The following is a 22,330-nucleotide window of genomic DNA, read 5'->3' on the forward strand; positions in this document are numbered from 1 at the left end:
GGGGCATCTGTGATGGCAGACGGTCCACTGGGAGCTCTCAGAAGAGGACAGCTGATTGCATGCTGGTAGGTGATAAATAAATATGTAGCAACAGCAGAAGAACCACAGGTGGAAACGGCACTGGCTGAGGTAAGGCCTGGCGTGCATGTTTATGTATGTGTGTATGGGCAAAACACACCCCACTGGAAATGCAGCTAGTGGTTATGGAAGAGACCAGGTCTCATGTCCTCCACTTCTTGGCTGTTCAGGGCAGCTGGAAGATTTCCCACTATTAGGCAGAGCAAAGGAATTAAGTTTTGCTTCGGCTAGTCTATGCAAAATGCCCAAATATAGACATTTCTCCAGAGTCAGACAAGTAATCCAACTGCTTTTGGAGTCAGACCCTCTGCAATAATTGTGTTCTCTGTAAGCTGACACACAATCCATTGAACTGACAGCAGCAGGGAGAAGATATTCTTCTCTGACACAGTGCCCAGTGCACTCAGGCTGCATGACAGGCTTGTGTTTGTACACAAACAAATGTTCCACCCCAGCAGCACATCTTAAGTTTCTGCCCTACTCCAGTGGGTCCTTATAGAAATCAAATTTCCAGTTTGTTTTCTCAGCTATTGCAGCTCGTATGACCCACATGGAAGCAGAAGAGGCTGTCCAGATAAGGGAATTTGGAGCAGCCTGGATCATACCTAAAATGTTTGTTTCTTCAGTGCAATCTGTTTTCTCTCTCACTTGAGTGACCCTTCCATTCACACTGGAGATGTTTGTTCTCCCATGAGAAGGATCCACACAGGTCTTTAGACTGCAGGTTTACACACGAGCAAGGTTTACCCAGTTTACATGCATTTAAGTTTACTTGGTTTACTCACAAGTAAGGACACGGCAGTGGAGGACATTGGTGGCATGAAGGGGAAATGTTGAGGGCAAGATTGGGGAGGTGGAAGGCAGGTAACCCTCCCTTTTCCGCACCTTTCTCCTTGGGGCTCTTGTACTGCCTTGTAAGGTGGAGCCCTTGGAGTCCATTTGAGTACATAATAACCATCCGCATAAGCCAGACAACAGGATAATCAGAAGTGCATGAATCATTAAAAACAAAACAAAACAGAAGCCCCTAATGCTGTGCCATAAAGGAGCAAGATGGCTCTTAATGGGGCAGGACAGATCAATCTAAGTAGAAACATGTGTGGATGGTGTAATTTTGTTTGAACCAAACCTTACCAACAGCAATTCAAACAGCAATCTATATACTGTACCTGTCTCAATAATACCATAGATTAAGTGTTGCCAGAAACCATAATCTCAACGAATCATTGCTTTTCAGTTCTAAGTGTCCCACTTGCCAAGTGGCCAGAGATACATGCTAGTTGATGAGGTGGTTGAACCATGATTCTGGGACAGGAAGCTGGGTACAAAAGATGGCTTCTAACTGACACAGCCCTAAAACTGTTCCTTTCTGCAGCAACTTGAATCAGGTCTAATGATATGCCACGCCTCCCTCTCCCCGATAGTTGTTCCAATACTCATAATCAGCAGCATTTTGCAAGCTTTATTAACAAAAGTGTGGGTGAGTGTATACATTCTGCAGATAGGATTTATGTCCATGAGTTACAGAGCAGAAAACTGCAGCAGACCCCCTCCCCATCATTTTCCCAAATCAGCACATAGAAAATAGTAAAAAGAGAAATCAGTGTATTTTGTATACAGCAATCAAGACTTTCATTCAAATCCTACCTTTCAAAAACAAATTTAACATATTTCTCATATGAGAAATTCTGTCCTCTTTCTCATTTCATGTGTAACAGTTACAATCTTTTTACCTGCAGTTTGTCTGCTCAGCTGGGGTGACATGTTGAGTTATAAAGATTTCCAAAGATGCTTTAATTTACTAGGAATTCCACTTGTCCTTCATGGAAGGATGAACGTCAACACAGGTGGCCTGGGAGAGGGAGCTATGGGTCAGTTTCTGGGTGTGAATTGAATTCTTGCTGGTTCTTACCAGGCTGCAGAGAAGCTATAAATGGATCTCCTGATTTAGAACTTGATTTAAATAGACCACCATTTGCACCTGTACCACTTGGCATCATATCAGTGTAGACATGCTTGGGTAAGCTTGTGTAAGACACATAATTCTTCTCTACTCAGATTTATATTAGTTTTCCCCATCCATATATATATATATATATATATGAGACTCTTATAGTCATACAATGCATATATATATAAATTTATAGCCTGAGTCATAAACTAGTTAAGCTCATGACTTAGATTTATATGCAGGGCAGTACACTGGATACCATCCAATTCAGCTGAACTGTTTAGCAGATGGGGCTGTCCATTATTCATCATCACATGTAGGAGTGAAGAGGCAGTCCCTCTGTAATCACTACAATACACATTCCCGACTGCTGTGGCCAGGTTCCCCTTGCCTTTTCGTCTACATGTAAAGCGTAGAGGTAAAGTTTTTGATCTCTGCCCAGTTCATGCCATATACCTTTGTCACCTATTTCCTTCAGCGGGATAGAGCAGGCAGTAAAGAAAATGTGATCCTCTAGATCAGTGGTGTCGAACTGTGGCCCTCCAGATGTTCTTGGACTTCAACTCCCAGAAGCCTTCACCACCACCTCTGCTGGCCAGGATTTCTGGGAGTTGAAGGCCAAGAACATCTGGAGGGCCACAGTTCGACACCACTGATCTAGATGTTGTCAGACTATAGTTTCCCTCATGCTTTATCTTTGTTTATGCTGGCTGGGGCCAGTATGAGCTGGAATCCTATAATGTGCCACCTTGCTGAGGCAGCTTCATGAAGCCAGGGGATGATCATGTGGAAAAAGAATTCAGTGCCCCAATGGTCAGTGCTTTTCCAGAAGGAGCACAGTTGACAGGAAAGTATGAGAAGACTGAAGTAGATGTGAGGTTCCTTTGTCCCAGGGAGAGGCACAGGTTGAAAAGATGAGAGCAAAAATAAGCCCATCATTTTAAGGCTCTCCGAGTGCTTAGTGAAAACAGCTATACACCAGGGAAAGGTTAACTAGGAGTTACAATTTCTGTGTGTTCTACCAAGGAAGCCACTGTGGGGAACAACATGGGGGTTCACTTCTTTATTACCATTCTGTGCTGCCTGATCAGATTTCCAGAACTTTGATGAACAAACTCCAGAAAATGTCACCTCCACCTGCTCTCTGTTTCAATATACAGCCCCAATGCTTGTGGCCTGGCATGAAACCACAGCATCTGAGGGTCGGTGGGTCACATGTTCTACACTCTGAACTAGTGGAGGGAAAATCCTTTTTACTGGCATTGAGAATGAGAACAGCAATATAGCAGATGAGCTCAATTTTTTCCTCTCAGGCACTTATCTTACATACCCCCTTTGTGACATATTTGCCGCTTTGAAACTGCACTCTTTAGCACTATGAAATTATCCTGTTACCATGTGGGCAGCCTGAATTGCATGGGTACTCCCCTTGCTAGTGTCCTTCCATCCCAGCTGCTAGTGCCAGCGTAGATTGTGCCCTTTCTATCTTGGCTACCCATGTGATGCAGAATATTTGTATGTGAACAAGTACTTTGTGGGATCCATGCACAGGAAATAATAGGTGACTGCAGTGCTGCAAAGGCAAGATATGAATGGGTCTCCACTTAGAAGGAAAGAAATGAGAGAATTGTGGTAAAAGTGGCACATAGGTTGGACTGAAGACACAGCATCCTCGTCATCCATACGCATGACCTACCAACACTTCAGAGTAAAGAAAAACTCATATTTTTTTTGGACAGTAATTCAAAGAAATCCCCAACTGGCATGTCTGTGCTGACAGAGCATTCTAGGACTTGTGGCTCAAAGAAGCCATTTTTTTTCAAGCTCTGGTAGTCAATTGGAAACTAGTCACAAGTGCCACTCTCTTGGCTATATAAATAAGCAACCTGTTCTTAAAACAGGAACTGGCACAGAAACCTGGTCCCCAAATAAGTCTTGTCTTGCATTTTTAACAAATAAGTGCAGCTTTGTGTTGACTGCTAGATTGTTATTGCATCTGCTACAGTGACTCAACCGGAGCGTGCACCAGTCTTAATAAATGGCTGAGAGTGTTTGCCCTGAGCACTGCAGAAGATGCAATATTCCCCAAATCTTTTCACGTAGATATGTAGGAGTCACTCTTTACCTTTTCCATTACACTTCTCATGCTCCATGGGTCAAACACCCTTCTCTCCCAAAAGGCCTCTGAGGTTGAGGTCTGCAAATCTTGTTTGCAAGATGATGCTCCCCTTCAGAGGTACAAGCACCATGTAGATCCTTCAGCAATATCATCCATTCCTACTTCCATTGCCTGCCCGCATACTCACTTAGTTAGGTCCATGGGATCATAAGAAGCCCTTCACACAGGTATACAGAAAACAGAGGCAGAAATGAACAGAGCTCTATTATCCTCTTCTGGGAACAAAAGAAACCCAGCTTATATAAGCCAGCCTTTGCATTTTACATCAGAGGAATGGAATCCTTGAGACCACAGACACACTGGAAAATTGGATTTGGCCCCATGATTTCTCCCCCATCCTCTAAATTCACCATATTTCAGATAGACTGAGTGTGATGATGCTGCCAGTTACACCTAGCAGAGAGTGGCAAGAATCTGGGTGTTGCTTCTTTTGCAGTCTTTTCCTGCTGAAGATGGGCCCGGTGACTTTCCCACTGTGCAGTTGCTCTGGTGTAGATTTGCTCTTCTATATATTCCTAGCGGCATGTGACTGCAGTGGTGTTGTCTGGTGCCTGGCAAGATTAACAGAGATGCCCCACATAGAATCTGCTTCAAGACTTACCTCATCCTTAATTTCTAAGCTCCTGCAAGAAAAATACTGTAGGACAAAAGGTCCACCTACACAACCCTCTGAACTTCTGCAACATCTCTCTTTCAGAGGAAAAGTTTCATGGTTTTAAAAAAAAAGCATTAAAATGAATATTGCTTCTTTCTGATGCAACACCTCTTGGGCAACCCATCCAACCAATTAATCCAATCCCATCCAATCCCACAGCTCATCTGGAACTAGTAGAGGACAAGCTAGTGTTCCTGTAGAGTCATTCTCATGTAAACAGTCACCTGAGAGACAAACACAGTGATCCAGCCTCGGCAATCTCATCTTTCTAGGGAATTTAGACTCCATTCCTTATTGCAGTAACTTGGGAACCTCCACCTACCAACATAAAAACAAAAAGTGTGCATGTTAGTGCAAGATCTGACTTCCTCCTTCCTTTCTGCAGCTCCCATGGCTTCTACCTGATGAAAGGGATTATACAGGAGCAGGAGCTGTGGAAGCTGTGGCAAAGAAGAAGGAAGTGTTTAATTTCTGTAAATCGCCCCCTTCTGATGACATCATCAACCTTCCACAGGCATAGTTGTGCCAACACTATTTCATTTTATACAAAATTTCTGCTGCATCTTATCTATATAAGCATATTTATTTATTTATTGTTATTAAATTTTAATTGCTTTAAAGTAACTCTGAGAACTGGCCGGAATTCAATAGACTCCCAGCTAGAATTGACCCAATCAATATGTTTTACATATATGTTGACTCATCATCTAGCAATTTATTCCAGGGAGCCACTTTAGCAGGAAATATCAAACAGATTCCTGTTTTAAATACTGCTATTAAATAATATAACATTTAGCTCTGAAGGAACCATCCTGGCCCTGGAGAATGTCAGCCAGAACTCTGCAACATCTCAAAACTACAACGCTTCAGGATACAATTGGCAGAAGAATATTACTTTATAAAACACACAAGCTCGTTTGTGTGTGTGTTGGAGCTCTAGTGGTAAGCTACCATTATCATTAGGAGCCTCATGGCGCAGTAGTGAAAATGTTGTACTGAAACAAAATTGTGCTCACGATCCGGGGTTTAATTCTAGGTAGTTGGCTCAAGGCTCAAGGTTCACTCAGCCTTTTATCCTTCTGAGGTCAATAAAATGAGTACCCAGCTTGCTGGGGGTGGGGGGGTGGGGGGAGCAATGTGTGGCCTGCATAATTAAATTGTAAACTGCCTAGAGAGTGTTTCAAGTGCTATGGGCTGGTATATAAGCAGCATGTTTTGCTTTGATTAAAATTTACATTGGGAAATACTGCAGCTGCATCTACCACCCAAGGAAGATAGAGACCTGCCGTTTCTTCTTTATCATCGCTAGGTATAATCTGTTATTGCACATCTACCTGTGCCTCAGTTGCTCTGATACCTCCTTTTCAGGGCTGAGCAGACTTCATGGCCACAACAATACCTGGCCAAAGGGGTCTCAAACTGTGGCCCTCCAGATGTTCTTGGACTTCAACTCCCAGAAATCCTGGCCAGCAGAGGTGGTGCTGAAGGCTTCTGGGAGCTGTAGGCTAAGAACATCTGGAGGGCCACAGTTTGAGACCCCTGAATAGCATGATCACGAATTCCGGAGAACTCCAAAACATGAATCTTTTGTGGAATTTTACTTTGGTCCTAAGAAAAGCATTCTCCACTTGTGGATGTTTTGTTTTCATGGACCAGTTTATCTTTGTTTACATTAACAAGGGTTTAGCTTTGAGGAACCAACTGTACACTCTAGAGGCTCCATCCCAGTTTGACCTTCACTTTTGCCCTTTACTTGCCTTCTTCAGATGCTTGAGGTTGCTGGATCGAATAGCAGCCAGCAGCTGATCCCTAGAGTTCTTCTCTTGTGGAGGAAGAGCTTTCTCAACCATTTTCCTTTGAGTTGCTGGGGAGAGGGACAGCCGTAAGTTTTCATTGATCAGAGGAGGGGCAGGAGGAGGGGCCAAAGGAGGTGGGGGTGGAGGAGGTGCATGTGGGGCTCCAGCTTTCTTGGGGAGTGATTTCGGGGAAGACCATGGGGAAGTCTTGGGAGATGATTTTGGAGAAACCTTAGGGGAGCCAGCGGGCAGGACAGCAATTTTTGGCACCTCAAGGAAATCCTTCTTTTCCCCCTTTTCCTGAGCCTGCCTCTGCTCCTGCAAACGTTTCTGCCGCTGTTTGTCCATGTTCCTGCTCAGCAAGTTAGTGACAGTCATGCGGGGTCCCGCTAACTCAAAGTGGTAACCCAGCTTCAACAAGGTTGTGTTCTCCTTCAGCAGGCTGGCTATCTCCATCTCAGTCTTCCCTCCACAGATGTGCCTTTGGTTGTGAAAGCGTAGCTCTGTCAGCGTGTTGTTCTGCAACAATGCACGGAAGATGGCCAGGATGCCTTTGCCGGTGATGTGATTTGAGTCTAGATTGATGCTGGTCAGTGTCTTGTTGGACTTCAGCATGATGGCAATGGCAAAAGCAACATGATCATCAGCCCTTGTGTTGGCCAGAGCAAAGACTTTGACAACAGTGTTGAATTCTAAGGCCTCTGCAAAGCGCACTAGGATCTCGTTGGTGATGCAGTCGGAGTTATTGACATTAACCTCTACCATTTCTGGGTCATTATTCTTCACTTTTTCTAATGGTTCGTCAAAAATACTAGTGGCTTCGTCTTCCTTGCTCTGGTTGGAGGAGTTGTCTGCAGATTTAGAAGGTGTGCTCTCAAGAGTGTCCTTTATTGGCTTCTCTACCTCTGGCACAGAGGCCTTCCCCTCAGACGCCCCTTTTCTGTCTTTTGATGATTTCTCTTCACTGCCAACTGTGGAGCCTTTCTTCAAAGGGGAGCTTTTTTCTTCTGTTTTCTCAGATTCTTTTTTATCTTCTCTTTTTCTGTCTGAGCTTTGTTTTAAGGCTGTTATTTTCTCCCCTATTTTCTCAGATTCTTTTTTATCTTCACCCTTTTTACCCTTCTCAGTCCCTCTCTTCAGCTCTGCTGGCTTCTCTTCTTTTGCTTTGTCCTCTCTTAGTTTATTCTTTAGTGTTGTACCCTTTTCTTCCCCTCTCACTTTAGCTGTTGTATTTTTGTCTGTTTCCTTGGATATTTTCTTCTCCACATTGGGAGTCTTTTCTTCTTTCGGTAGTCCAGTTTTCTTACTCCTGTCTGGTTCATCCTTTCCTTTCTGATTTGCTTTTTGGATATTTTCTTCTTTTTTCAGATCAAATGTTCTGGTTTTTTTCAGGTCTTTCCGCTTTTCTTCAAGAGTCTTTGCCTCTTTTTTCTTCTCTTCCTAAGGGGGAAAATGATCAAGAAGGATAACATTATCAATAAAGAAACCGCTTTCTGACAAACATTGCTTGCTCTCAGCTAGTGCTAGGCTTGTCACCATTTTTACTAAAATAAAATGAAAATAGCTAATGAAAATGAAAGGCAGGTTTGCTAGAATTTTAAAAATCATGCTAATAGCTCATTATAATTTAACTGAAGCTGCAATTACACTGGCAAACCAAATCAAAGTGGTTTGGCTTTGCTGCGGCTTGATTCACAACCTGTTTTATGCTTTTGTTCAGATTAGATGATCACATGGAAACCATGGATTTGTTTGTTCCCAGTGTCTACACTGGCCTATCAATCTGACATGGTTATATCCCCACCCGAGCCCACAGTTACGCTTCCTCTGATCCCACCCTCTACCAACCTCCAGCTCTCCTTCTATCATTCATTTTAAAGCCGGAAGGCTATTTAAAATGTTGTGAAAAGGGGCAGTTTTCCAAATTTCTCCATAATGTACAAACACATACACACATACTGTGGAAACATAGTAGTCTGCTGTAGTTCATTGTTGTTGCTTCTATTTCATATAGATTTTTATCTTTTCTTTTTTTGTCGATGCAGAAGTGATCTAGCTACACTAAACCAGTATATCAATGTAATGATAAGGTGATCTAGTGTTAAACTTCGTAGTTTGTTCTGAAAAAAATAATGCTAGAAGGCAACTAGGGAGAAAGATTGCAGGCGTGGCTGTTCCCACTGTCCAAAATATCATGCCCAACTTAGTACGTCACTAGAATACCACCCACAGTCATGCACATATCCTTTTCTACAATGCAACAAACAATCGTGTACAGGGAAACAATGTTTGTACAATTCCGACTTTTAAAAAAGGAAAAGCCTCCAGCAGCAGAGAGAAAAAAAAAACCCGTAATGTTGGGAGCAAAAAGGGCTGAATGGATTCGAACTGGCCTTTGAGTCATGTGATCAGTGGGTTGCCTTATTGGGAGAAAGGCAGCCCACAAAGAAATAAGCAAATAAAGGAACAAAATAAAATCAGTAGGAAAAAAAGAGAGATGAATTCATCCATTGGTGAATCCCACAGTATTTGACTGTGCAGTCACAGCCTCAAATGCAAAATAAATGCAAGAATGGTGCTCTTAAACCCAGATTCACAACCTAGGGGAAGGCGTCTGCAGCAGTAATTGCTACAATTTCTTTTCTTTTGTATATACTAAGCAAATACCTTTATTTTTTGTTATGTAATGCCAAGCCACTTTGGACTTATGGCGAACCTAATAGGGTTTTTGAGGTATGTTCAAGGAATGCTTTAGCATTGCCACTGCTGAGTGGAGCTCTGAACTCAGGTCTCCTCAGTCCTACTACAACCACCTTTGCACTACACCAGGCTGGCGATGGTGTTGTGCACATTGATCAGGCCAGCAAGAATGCATTAAAATATACAAAGGGACAAAGAACTGCAAATTTTCAAAAGAACACTCTCATGCTCAGGGAAATGACACAAGTATGGAGACCAAGAAAAGATGAAAGGAATTAAAAAGTAGGGGAAGGGCTGGATTGTAATTTGTTGTTGTCTGCACAGGAATTAATGAAGTTGGGTTGAAAAGAGCTGGGTTGATAATGGTGTTGGCTACTATGTGGAAGAGTGAATAGATTCACTTGAAACATTTGGTCATCCAAAATTCCCTAACATTCCTGAGTGAGTACAGGCTATAGTAGGTGATATTTAATATTCCTATTATCCAGTGAGAGCCAAGTCTTTGTCAGTTGCAACTCTCCTGGCATTACTTCTTGTAGGAACATGCGGACAACAACTTAAGATCCCACCTCCCATCAATTCGCCTTTCCTTTTCCCTATTTGGCCTCTTTTTTACAACTGCTTGTCCAGAGTGACATATTCATAGTTATGTTATATGGTTGCCTGATAGCACTGTTTGGAATGGGGGTGGGGGAACACCGTGTCTGCTTGTGTTTCGACTTAAGTCGCTTCATCTTTCCCCTTTAAGAGCTGGCCCATAGCTTTGTGGCACAGGGCTAAGGCATGTAAACCTTTTGAGATGGTTCATTGAGAGGCAAAACAGCTCTTTGTTCTGCCTATACAGATGGGTGCAAAGAGTTAAAATAGATTGCACTGAAGATAAGGACTTTTAAAGCACCAGCCAGATTGCACCAAATATCACAGTGTGGACAGGCCATGTCACTGTGAAATCCAAAAATAGATTTTCTTTAAATTTACTGACACTTTGCTACCTGTCTTCTGTGTTGGGTTTGGAATAGCTAGGGTATCAAAATGTGCAGGTCCTAGAATGGAAATTTGACAGAAAACCCAAAATGGGCAAGATTTGAATTTGAGTGCACTGCAAAATCTGTTGGGCCTTGCAGGTACCAAAGGAATAAAAACTCATTTGACACTGCTCCACTGTATGAAAGAGCCCCAAAGCAACTTACAACATACCCACAACTAAATGCGAGGAAATAAGATTAGCTATTCTGTTTTTCTCTTGTGCAGGCTGCAGCGTTGGCCTGAATAGCAGATGTTTCAAACAATGAACATTACTGATGTTCATTGTCCTTCCCCTTTCCCACAGAGTGAGAAACCCTGTAGCAAGGGCTTGCCTTTTACACTCTTCTTTTGTCCTTCTGCTTGGCCATCACTGTAGGAGGGGAGTGTTTTTCTCCTGTCAAAAGAGAACAGACTGTTCCTGGAGGAAGGCTGAAGGACAGCACCCAGCTATTATTTGTCAACTCTCCTCCCACCTCCTTGCTCATGCTACATTCTATAGCTTCTTTCTCATTCACCACCAGCAGTGTTGTGGTATATTCAGAAGCTCAGCATCCCTCCATGAGACTTTTTCACCCACTGTTTCCATGGGATAGGGACGTGGTGGCGCTGCGGGCTAAACCGCAGAAGCCTGTGCAGCAGGGTCAGAAGACCAAGCAGTCGTAAGATCGAATCCACGCGATGGAGTGAGCGCCCGTCGCTTCTCCCAGCTCCCGCCAACCTAGCGGTTCGAAAGCATGCAAATGCAAGTAGATAAATAGGGACCACCTCGGTGGGAAGGTAACAGCGTTCCGTGTCTAAGTCGCACTGGCCATGTGACCACAGAAGATTGTCTTCGGACAAAACGCTGGCTCTATGGCTTGGAAACAAGGATGAGCACCACCCCCTAGAGTCGAACACGACTGGACAAAAATTGTCAAGGGGAACCGTTTCCATGGGTGCAGCCCCTTCTTTCCTAAGCACACATGCACACACATTCACATGTTTCAAATCAGGACAAGGTTCCTCCCCCACCCAAAGGGGAAAGCAGTCTGAGGTGAGGGGGGGAAAGCAATATTCTTGAATATCTTTTTCCTCTTTGCCAGCTTCTTTTTTCTTGATTTTACTCTATCAACAGAACCAGTGATGATGGCACAAAGAATATTTATTGTGGATGAATCTTAACATTATTCTGGCATGAAGGTGGTTGAAGTACTCTGGGACCTAGATTCCAGAAAAATGGTGTTTCCAAGATCTATAATACATAGTTGATTGCGGTGCGATCTCATGGCCTATTCATCCTAATCACCAGACTCTTTAACTTTTCCTCTGGAGTTGACTCAGGACTTCTACAAACATCAAGTCTGTCTCTCTTATATAGAAACAGCTGAGCTAAACTATTAGATCTAAATCTTCTTGGCTTACATGGATTCTCCTCTGTGTCACAGCTCCCAAACTAAAGGACATCAACAGAAAAGACAGCTTCTTATATGGCTTAGCACTAACAAAGCTGAAGAAAAAGTCATCTAACATATGATTAAATGGTGCTTGCCTTAAAGTATTGTTTATATGTGGAAATAAACAGACTCCATTTGAGAAGAGCAAGGATCTTTCTATTTAGTTAAACGATTACTGTGCTCATTTGAGTCTTAAATGTCTACAGCTGCCTTTTGAGGACAGGAATGCGATCAAAATGGCAAAACATGCAGCTGAGCAAATGGCCATTACTTGCTCGTGGACTAAATATAACAATTGTTTGCCGTCAAGTCAATTCTGACTTATGGCAACCCTTTCCAGGATTTTCTAGGAAAAGGGTACTCAGAAATGGTTTACCATTCCCCTTCTGGAGGTACCCTGAGATTGTGCAACTTGCTCAAGGCCACATAGACTAGCACTTCTCCCTGGAGACACAGTGGAGAATTTAACACCCAAGCTCTGGCCCTGCAGCCAGACACTTAACTCACGTCAGCCCTGGACTAAACAGGACTACTTCGATTAGATAAAACAACAGAATCCCCATCTCTCATTTTAAAAGCATTTTTAATGTTTAAGGAATTCAAGATGGTCACTTCTGGCTCCTGGGCATAAGTCTTCAAACAACAACAATGGGCACAATACCAATTTCATGGCAACCAGTTTCCACACAGTTGAACTACAAAAGATATGGTAGATGGCTAGGAAGAAAAGAAAGTGGCCATAGCAAGTAATTTTCTTTTCCTGCCTGACAATGAATAGCTATATGGATCAGTAATCCGGGATGAATGAGAGTGAGAAGCATTAGGGAATATTGGCTAATTAAATATTGATGGAGAACAGCTTACTCAGAGTCCCCCTAAATCTGGAACTAAGCCTGTGCCTGCTGTAGGGTTGAACAGCAAGTCATCTCCTGTTGAAAAAAATCAGTAGCAGATTTTCAGATTACAGTCTTGGGAGATAGGAAAGGATAATTACTCTTCCTCACATCACGTGGGCTCAAAGCACCATTTAACCAAAAAATTAAACACCCAGGCAGATCTGTCAGCAAACATGCAACAATACAAGCCAATCTGATATTTAAAATATGATGTCTTAAGAGGTTTTTTTTTTTTTAAAAAAAAATCACCATTATCCTAGCTACAGTTTCTTTTGTTACTGAAGGGCCCTGATGTGAAAAGTTGTACATGACTAAACAAGGACACTAATTGATAATTTAATGAAAATGCAGTACTCAGATGGAAAAGAGGCCCAGAAACAGATAGTTTAAGAGAAGCTACTTGTTGTGTAGAAGTGAGAAAAGCTGCTTCTGTTGAATTAAAACACTGGTTCTTAACCTTGGGTTACTCAGGAGTTTTAGACTGCAACTCCCAGAAGCCTTCACCACCAGCTGTCCTGACTGGGGTTTCTGGGAGTTGCAGTTCAAAAGCATCCGAGTAACAAAGGTTAAGAACCACTGAATTAAATGCCTTCTTCCACCCCATGGACAACCGAATGGTGACCTCTACAATAAAAGCAACCTCCAACCAACTGTTAGTCAAACAAGGTAGTTCTTCAGAGTTCAGAAAAGTTACTTTTAGCTCCAAGAATGCCCCTGCCAACTTTGTCAGTAGTACAGTGGTGCCTCGCAGAACAAGCGCCCTGTAGAGCAATGAATTCTCTCTACGGTGACGCTTTTGCGATTGCTAATGTGATCGCAGAGCGATGGGCCCAATGGGCGAAAATCGCAGAGCGAAGGTCGGTAAGCGGTTCGCTTACCGACCTTCGCTTTGCGACCCGCCGATCAGCTGTTCCGCGGCTTCAAAATGGCCGCCGGAACAGCCGAAAGGGCCGGGCGCAGCATTTTTGCGCCCTTGGTAAGCGAGGGGAGGGCGCGAAAACACTGCCAGAACAGCCAAAATGGCTGCGCGCAGCGTTTTCGCGCCCTCCCCTCGCTTACCAAGGGCGCGAAAACACTGCACCCGGCCCTTTCGGCTGTTCCGGTGGCTATTTTGAAGCCGTGGAACAGCTGATCGCAGCCATTTTTGCACCCTCGTTCAGCGAGGGGAGGGCGCGAAAATGGCTGCCAGCCATAGAGGAACATCGCTTTATGGTGAGTAAATCAGCCCATTGGAACGCATTACACTAAGTTTAATGCATTCCAATGGCTTTTTTCTTTCCGTACAGCGATGTTTCATACAGCGAGGGTTAATCCGGAACGGATTAACCTCGCTGTGCGAGGCACCACTGTATAATGGTTGAGGGCTATAAGGAGCTGTTGTCAAAAACAGTAACTTTTCCAACTCCTGATTTTGCTTTCAAGAAAAGATTCCTTTTTCAAATAGAGTTACCTGGGGAAAATGAGCCTGGCACTATTCTAGATCTTTACCTCCAGTTTGATGACAAGGTAGTGCTTTTGATAATATAGAGACTGATTTCAAACCCTCTTTATCTTTCTTCGCTGAACCATTCAAAGCAGTTTACCACAGAACTAAATAACACAACACATGGTGTAAATTTCATGCTAATGAGGAGGAGAATAATAATAATAACACACTGCAGGGTAGAACACCACATAAGAAGAGTGATTTCAGCCAAATGCTTACTGGAAGAAGATGACTGTGGAACATCTTAATACTTACATTTTGCTATTTCTTGCAGCTAAGTCCTGTGTGGAGGGCACAGATGCTACTTGGTCTGGTTGAAAGATGGGGAATCCTTGACTGAGAAAGCACATTTATTTTTCTACCAATGAGGTGGCAAAAATCCAAGCATATCTGCTCTGTATCTTAGAAAACCCTATTGTGATGACGTAACATGAACTTAACATAAAAAAACTAAGATCATGGCCACTGGTCCCATCACCTCATGGCAAATGAGGGGAAGACATGGAGGCAGTGACAGATTTTACTTTCTTGGGCTCCATGATCACTGCAGATGGGAACAGCAGCCACGAAATTAAATGATGCCTGCTTCTTGGGAGGAAAGTGATGACAAACCTAGACAGCATCTTAAAAAGCAGGAACACCACCTTGTCGACAAAGGTCTGCATCATCAAAGCTATGTTTTTTCCAGTAGCAATGTATGGAAGTGAGAGCTGGACCATAAAGAAGGCTGACTGCCAAAGAATTGATGCTTTTGAATTGTGGTGTTGGAGGAGACTCTTGAGAGTCCCCTGGACTGCAAAGAGAACAAACCTATCCACTTTGAAGGAAATCAACCCTGAGTGCTCACTGGAAGGATAGATCCTGAAGCTGAGGCTCCAATACTTTGGCTATCTCATGAGAAGAGAAACCTCCCTGGAAAAGCCCCTGATGTTGGGAAAGAGTGAAGGCGAGAAGGGGTCGACAGAGGATGAGATGGTTGGACAATGTCACTGAAGCTACCAACATGAATTTGACCCAACTCTGGGAGGCAGTGGAAGACAGGAGAGCCTGGCGTGCTCTGGTCCATGGGGTCATGAAGAGTTGGACACGACTTGACTAAACAAAAACAAAAACATGAACTTTGTCGTGTCAAGCATTGGTTTCTATCCTTGAGTAACCCAGGTGTTCTTCGACTGCAGTTCTTGGAAATCTCAGCTATCACAGCTGGTGGTGAAGGATTCTGGGAATTGCAGTCCAGGAACAACTGGGTTATTCAAGGCTGGGAACCACAGATATGGAGCATGTTTCTTCTACAAAAGAAGAGTGATCGCTTCAGTTCAGCTGGAGAACCTCGTGATTTCTGATGACAGAAAACCTGATGATTCCCTCTTTTACACAGACAGTAAAGATCCAAAAGAAGACTGATTTGCCTTTATGTCTGGTCACTTAACACACAACCCCTGAAGCTAATCTGGGCAACCCTTTGGTCCTCCAGATGTTACTAGACTCCTATTTCAATCAGCTCTAGCTGTCTTGGCCAATGGATACAGGGATAGTAAGTAGTCCATCAACAAATGGAAGGCCATAAGTCCTTCATCTCATCCTGCAAGTTCAAGAAGGATGTCTCCAGGGTCTTGTCCTACCTCTGACATGAGTGTACAAAATGTCTCCCCAATCTCCACGCTTTGCAACTATTGGCATGAGCTGTACATGCTTCGCCCCTGACCTTTCTTTAAAAAGAACCAGCCTGGGTGCTTGCTCCGATTAATCACAAATGTTATGACAAAGTAAAACACTGCTAGTTCCTCCTAAACATACTAAAATGAGCATTGCTGCTGCTTGCTGGCAACTGCTGTCCTCAGCCCCACTCAGATGTTTCCTTAAAAGGAAAAGGAGACTTGGGAACTTCTTGTTTTGGAATTTGGGCATCGAGACACTAATGATTCCTCCTGGGTCCTCTCCCTTGTGTAGCCAGCCTGTCGGATTTGTGCCCAGGAGGCAGTGTGTGCAGAATGCAAGTGGGATTCAAAGATGTAATAACAGACCTAATTAACTGATCTGAAGAATTTAACAGGCATTTGGAAGGGGAGGCAAAATGCATACGATTGTTTCAAGTATTGTTAACAGGCCAGAAGTAACAAACCCCACCTCTGTTCTCTAATGAGCCTTTTAGAATAATGGTTACAAAGATCACAAACCTGAATACAAGCATTAAGGAAAAATCCTAATTAGTGCTGCAGTTCTTCATGGAATCTGCTATAGAAGTAGTTCCAGATGAGGCTTCTCCTACGCCATCACCTATCTCACGGACTGAATTTTATGGAGGTTCAGACATCGTATTCCTCTACTTGTAATCTTCCTTTGTTTTTCCACTGATTCTTCCAACTTTTGTTTAAACTGTGGAAAATCTGACAGCAGAAACAGACAGAATAGCTGCAAACTGGCTTCTAACTGCTAGCATGACATGGAAATGCCTTCAAACTGTATTTCATCTGTGTCACTGCAGTGTTTTCAATATTATATCCTACATTTTTTACCACTAGTTATCCAAAAGCTCAGTATCATGGAATCATAGATTAATGGAACTGGAAAGGAGCTATAAGGCCATTGAGTGCAACCCCCTGCTCAGTGCAGGAATCCAAATCAAGTATATCTGTCAGATATTTGTCTAATTTTCTCCTGAATGCCTCCAGCATTGCAGCATTCATTACCTCCTGAGATAATTGTTTCCATTGTCATACTACTCTAATAGTTAGGAAGTTTTTCATGATATTTAACTGGCTTCCTGTAGCTTGCGCCCAAGTTAATCAAGAACAAATCCAGCTGTATCACAACCTTTCAAGTACTGAAAAGTGCTATCATATCTCCCCTGAGTCTTCCTTTTTTCAAAGCAAAACATGCCCAGTTCTTTCAGTCTTTCCTCACAGAGCTTGGTTTCCAGTTCCTTGATCATCCTTGTTGCCCTCCTCTGAACTTGTTCTGGTTTGACAGCACCCTACCTCAAGTGTTGGACACAGTGCTCAAGAGGAGGCCTAACCAGTGCCAGATAAAGGAAAACTAGTACTTCACTGGATTTGGAGACTATATTTCTGTCAATGCAGACTAAAACAGCATTTGCAGCCACATTGCGCTGTTGGCTCATATTCAGCTAATAATCCCAAGATCCTTCTCACTGAGTATCTCCCATCTTATAACTGTGCATTTGGTTTATTTTTCTTAGGTGCAGAACTTTGCATTTTGTCCCTGTTGAATTTCATTTTGTTGTTCTCAGCCCATCAAGCTCTTTCTGATTTTTTTCCTGTCTTCCAAGATATTAGCTATTCTGTCCAATTTTGTGTCATCTGTGAATTTAATAAGCATTCCCTGCAACCTCTCATTCAAATCATTCATAAAAATGTTGAAGATCGCCAGGACCAAGGCTTGGGGTACCCTACTTGTGACCTCCTCCCAGTTTGAGAAGGCATCACTGATAAGCACTCTCTGAGTACAGTTCTGTAGCCAACTGTGTTTCTACTTGACAGTTGTTCTATCCAGACCGCACCTAGTTAGCTTGCTGATCAGAATATCATGGGGCAATTTGTCAAAAGCTGTGCTGAAGTCAAGATATGTCTACAGCATTCCCACTCACATTTCAATTCACAGAGCTTACCCAACCATGTTGGTTTCTAATTATTACTGCAGTGTTTTTAAGGTAGCTTGCAGAGTGAGTGCTTTGTAATCTGCTCTACAACTTTCCCTGGGATTGAGGTCAGGCTGACAATGTTAGCTCTCCTCCAGTCAATTGGCACTGCACCCATCCACCATGATTTCGAGAAATAATAGACAGTGGTTCTGGGAGTTCTTCAACCAGTTCCTTCAATACTCTTGGATGCAATTCATCTGACCCTATATACTGTATGTGGATTCATTTAAAGAAATAAAGTATTCCCTAACTATTTATCAACCTCAAGCTGCAGTCCTTTCCCATCCACTTGTATTTCACATTTGATTGGATGGCCAAGACTGTGTTTTTGGGAAAGGACCAAGTTAAAGTAGGAATTGAGCACTTTTGCCTTTTCTTTGGCCATTTGTTATTATCTTTCCATCCCCATTGAGCAGCTAAGCCACTGTAGTTCTTTTCTCTGTATTTTGCAGTGCATGTACCTGAAAAATGTGTCTCAGGTCCTCTCAGAACTTTTTGTGAAGCCACATTGGTCTCTCTCTCTCTCTTTTTTCCTGCCTTCTATTTTTTCCCCATGTTGGAATTGTTTGTAGCTACAGTATGCCTTAAAACTTGTTTTTGTTTGTAGCTGCACCTTTGGAACTTTCTTTTGAAGAAACTTAAACTCTTCCTGAACTCCTTTTCCTATTAGAATCTTTTGCCATGGGACCTTACTTATAAACTGTTTTGAGTTCACTGAAATTCGCTTTTCTAAAATCCAGTGTATATGTGTAGCTACACTCTGCTTCTGTTTCCTTTGAAATCAAGAACTCAAGTAGAACATGTCACTTTCCCCCAGAGTTCCTTCTACTGCCATTTCTTCTACCAAGTGATCTCTATTGGTTAGAATCAAGTCAAAGATACCTGATCCTCTAGTATCTTCCTCCACTTTTTGTAGGAGAAAACCATCAGCAACACAAGCCAGGAATTTCTTGGAAATTGCCTCCCAACAGATATCAGGATAATTGAAGTCTTCCATTACTACTATATTATGTCTCTCTGACATTCTTGCAGTTTGTTTTTCAAAGGTTTCACCCTCATCTTCTCCTTGATTAGGTGGTTGGTAATAGACCCAACTATCACATTCCTTTTGGGTTTGTTTTTGTTTGTTTGTTTTGGGTTTTTTGCCACAGTAATCTGAATCGAGGTGCTGTTAATGGGAAAATCAAGCTGCTTCTCCTCTATTTCTGTGCAGGAATATGTATTTTTGACATATACTTCAACTCTACCTCCCTTTCTGTTCTTTCTGTTCTTTTTGAACAATCTGTATCCTTCAGTTACTGTATTCCAGTCATGGGAATCATCTCACCATGATTTAATTATCCTCATCAAGTCATATTGAACTAAGATTGAATTAAGACACTTCTCAACTAAGATCTCCGGTTCTTCTTATTTGTTTCCCATTCTCCTGGCATTCAGACATCTGAAATGTGGCCTGAGTTCTTTTGTTCATTTTAATGAAGATTACTATTGGACCCCATTAAAAGTACATGGTCGGTTCCTCTTATTGTGCATATTTATTTTGCACTTAAAATCCATTGGACAATAGTGTTAGCTTCCTGTCCTGCACTCACAATAACTCCCAAGCAATTCTGTTTAGTCAAATAAATTATTGGCTAAAAACCTATGACCTTGGCAAAGTTCTATCTGTCAGCAGTCAAAGGGACTCATGGATTGCAGTTGGGTCCATGTGCTGCAGTTCTGTGGAAGGCACTCAGAGGCATCTTCTTGCAGGTGTCATGTCATATCAAGGATTACTTTACTCTTGAGAAATTGCCTGCTTAGGGTATGAATATCCATATCTCAACAATAATATTTCTAGAATGAGGACATGCATATTAAGCATACTGTACATGCAGAAATTGTGAATTTGGTCCTCCCACCCGCACCCCCCAATACTTATTTTTGTAGCTAAGCTTCCTGTGTTGTTGCCTGATGTTTGAAGGATGTAACCCTTATTCCACTATACAATGGATGTTTGAAGTATGTATGAATTAAGTATTCAAGAGTGAAGAGCTTGAAATATGAACTCCCTCCATATTAAGCAGAGCCCCAATTTGAAGAGGGTGGAACTTGATCTCTCTTTCAGTGTGGTCTGACTCAAATTACCCTTTGACTCTTTTTATCAAAATACTACCTCATGGTGATCCCAGTTATATCAGCATAACACTATACATTGTCTGTAATAAAAAGAAGAGGAAGATGACTAAGATAAACATGAAACCATTCTAAATACAAAGAGCAATACCAACCCAAATTATACTTTGACTCCCTCAGATTACAACTTGCCTCCATGTACATAGTATGTAGTTGTTTGGGATAAATTAACCACATGAAAGTGTGCAAAGTAAGTGGATCTTTCCAAACATATTGAGCCCATGGCTCTAAACCTTTGTTTATGAAGGCAGGAAAAAGCATCAGTCCTATGCACTCCTTTTTTGTTCTCCTCCCCTTTCCTCCATACCCCTTAAGGCCCAGCTTCCTGAGTATAATCTTAATTAAATAAAATGGAGTCTGATGGTTGTTGTAGGTTTTTCGGGCTCTGTGGCCATGTTCTGAAGGTTGTTCTTCCTAACGTTTTGCCAGTCTCTGTGGCCGGCATCTTCAGAGGACAGGAGTCAGAACTCTGTCTGTGCTCTGGTGCAGTTTTTGAGTTATTTATAGCTGTGGGTCAGCTTTTGTCCTTTTCAACTATCTCACAAAACTGCACCAGAGCACAGACAGAGTTCTGACTCCTGTCCTCTGAAGATGCTGGCCACAGAGACTGGCAAAACGTTAGGAAGAACAACCTTCATAACACAGCCAAAGAGCCCGAAAAACCCACAACCACCATCAGATCCTGGCTGTGAAAGCCTTCGAGAATAAAATGCAGTCCCTTATTAATCTCAGAAAGAATTGTTTTAAATTTAGATATATATTCAGATATAAAAGGCAACTCTGGTTTGAACGGAACAGAAATTTGGTCCTGGATCTAATGTATAAAGGGTATAGGGGGATGGAAGAAGACACACCTCCAATACTCATTTCTGATGCTTTATCACATTATTCTCTAAACTGATTGGAATCATTTCTGGTCTCAGTGGCTGATATCCAGGACATGACATATTCTTAATGTTTGAAAATGACCATGGAAATTGGTTACAGGACTGTGACACTAAAGCACTACATCAACACGTTGTTTATTAAGAATGGTCTATTCTGAACTGTAAATAAAGTTCTTCATTTTCTCATAGTAAATATTATTAATTGAGAAAAGTGTGAGAATTGCTGGATTGTTGGCTAGCAATGGCAGCTGATCAGATCAATCTATATATTAATTTTGTCCTCAGGAGTTTGAAAAGCAAGTAAGCAGAATGGAAAGGGTCACAGAGGATGTGGAGCTAGTAATTCACTGCAGTACCTTGGTTTCATGCAGAGATAATTTGGAGACAAAAAATGTTCACAAGGGTAGGAAATGTTACTTTAACAGAGCTAAAGAAATTCCCCTGAATCTGTGTTTCCTGTATGTAAAAAATGTTCAATTGAAAGAACAGAGCCACAGGATTGGAATTCTTCACGGCAGCAGAGCATAAGAGATGTCAATAGTAGTGTACCTAGTTGTGAAAACTCTAGGCCAACCTACAGATTGTGGATACAGTCAGTAGAAGAAGATATTTCTTAAATGCTTAAAATATCTGATGGTCAGAGGAGGAGCTTTCACACCTCCTGTAGTTTGCATATAATCTTGCTTGGCTTTCTTACTGTTTATTGAAAAGTAAGCACAGGCCCTGAGTGCAAGTAGGATTGTTCAGTCAAAGAGGTTCACCTGAATCACGTTTCTGGAACACGAACAGATTTCAGCTCTTAATGAGATGCTAACCATAACATGTACTTTTGCTATCATACTCATCATGATCTGTGCATTCATCTATACTATATATGGCTCACAAGTGCAATAGTACTTACTGATGTCATTTGCAGTCATGACTATCAACAGAATGTAGTTCCTCCTACAGATATCTTCCCAAATGTGCCTGTGGGAGTAATGTGGTTGACCACAGTCCTAGCTTCACGACAGATAAAAGATTTATTCCACAGAACAGTCATTGAAGCTGTGCAGCATCTAACTGAACAGTTTCATCCAGATTGATAAACTCTCAAACAGAATAGCTGACGCCAAGTTGCAGGAAAATTGTGCTGTCAGTAGGAGCTTACTGTATAGTGCTAATTGCAACTCACAACTCATAAAAGGCCAACAGTTCCTGGAATATGAATTGATATTCAGTTACACTTTGTAAGTCATTCAGAGTGTGTTAAAAAGAAGTCTGACTAAGAAATATAGAAAATGCTTGGCTCAAAAACAGAGACAGAAGGTAATCAAAAGATGCATTTTTATTTCAAATTTTTGCAGGATTAGCCCATTCTTTGCCCACTGTTTGCATTCTGGTTTTTTCTTTTTTGCCATTATGCAC

The 22,330-nt window shown here is 42.2% G+C and overlaps 1 protein-coding gene across 1 annotated transcript in view; it reads right to left on the reverse strand.

Annotated features, from left to right (window-relative positions):
• Window positions 1-1,520: 1,520 nt before the first annotated feature.
• Window positions 1,521-22,330, reverse strand: part of LMOD1 (leiomodin 1) — a 54,248-nt gene continuing 33,438 nt past the window's right edge. The window contains exons 2-3 of the mRNA XM_020782494.3: window positions 6,621-8,099; window positions 1,521-5,181 (exon numbers count right to left, since the gene is read on the reverse strand). Coding sequence (XP_020638153.3) covers window positions 5,155-5,181; window positions 6,621-8,099 — 1,506 coding nt within the window. The 3' untranslated portion in view covers window positions 1,521-5,154. The remainder of the gene's footprint in view (window positions 5,182-6,620; window positions 8,100-22,330) is intronic.

The sequence above is a fragment of the Pogona vitticeps genome, chromosome 4 (assembly GCF_051106095.1).
Source record: "Pogona vitticeps strain Pit_001003342236 chromosome 4, PviZW2.1, whole genome shotgun sequence".
NCBI lineage: Eukaryota > Metazoa > Chordata > Lepidosauria > Squamata > Agamidae > Pogona > Pogona vitticeps.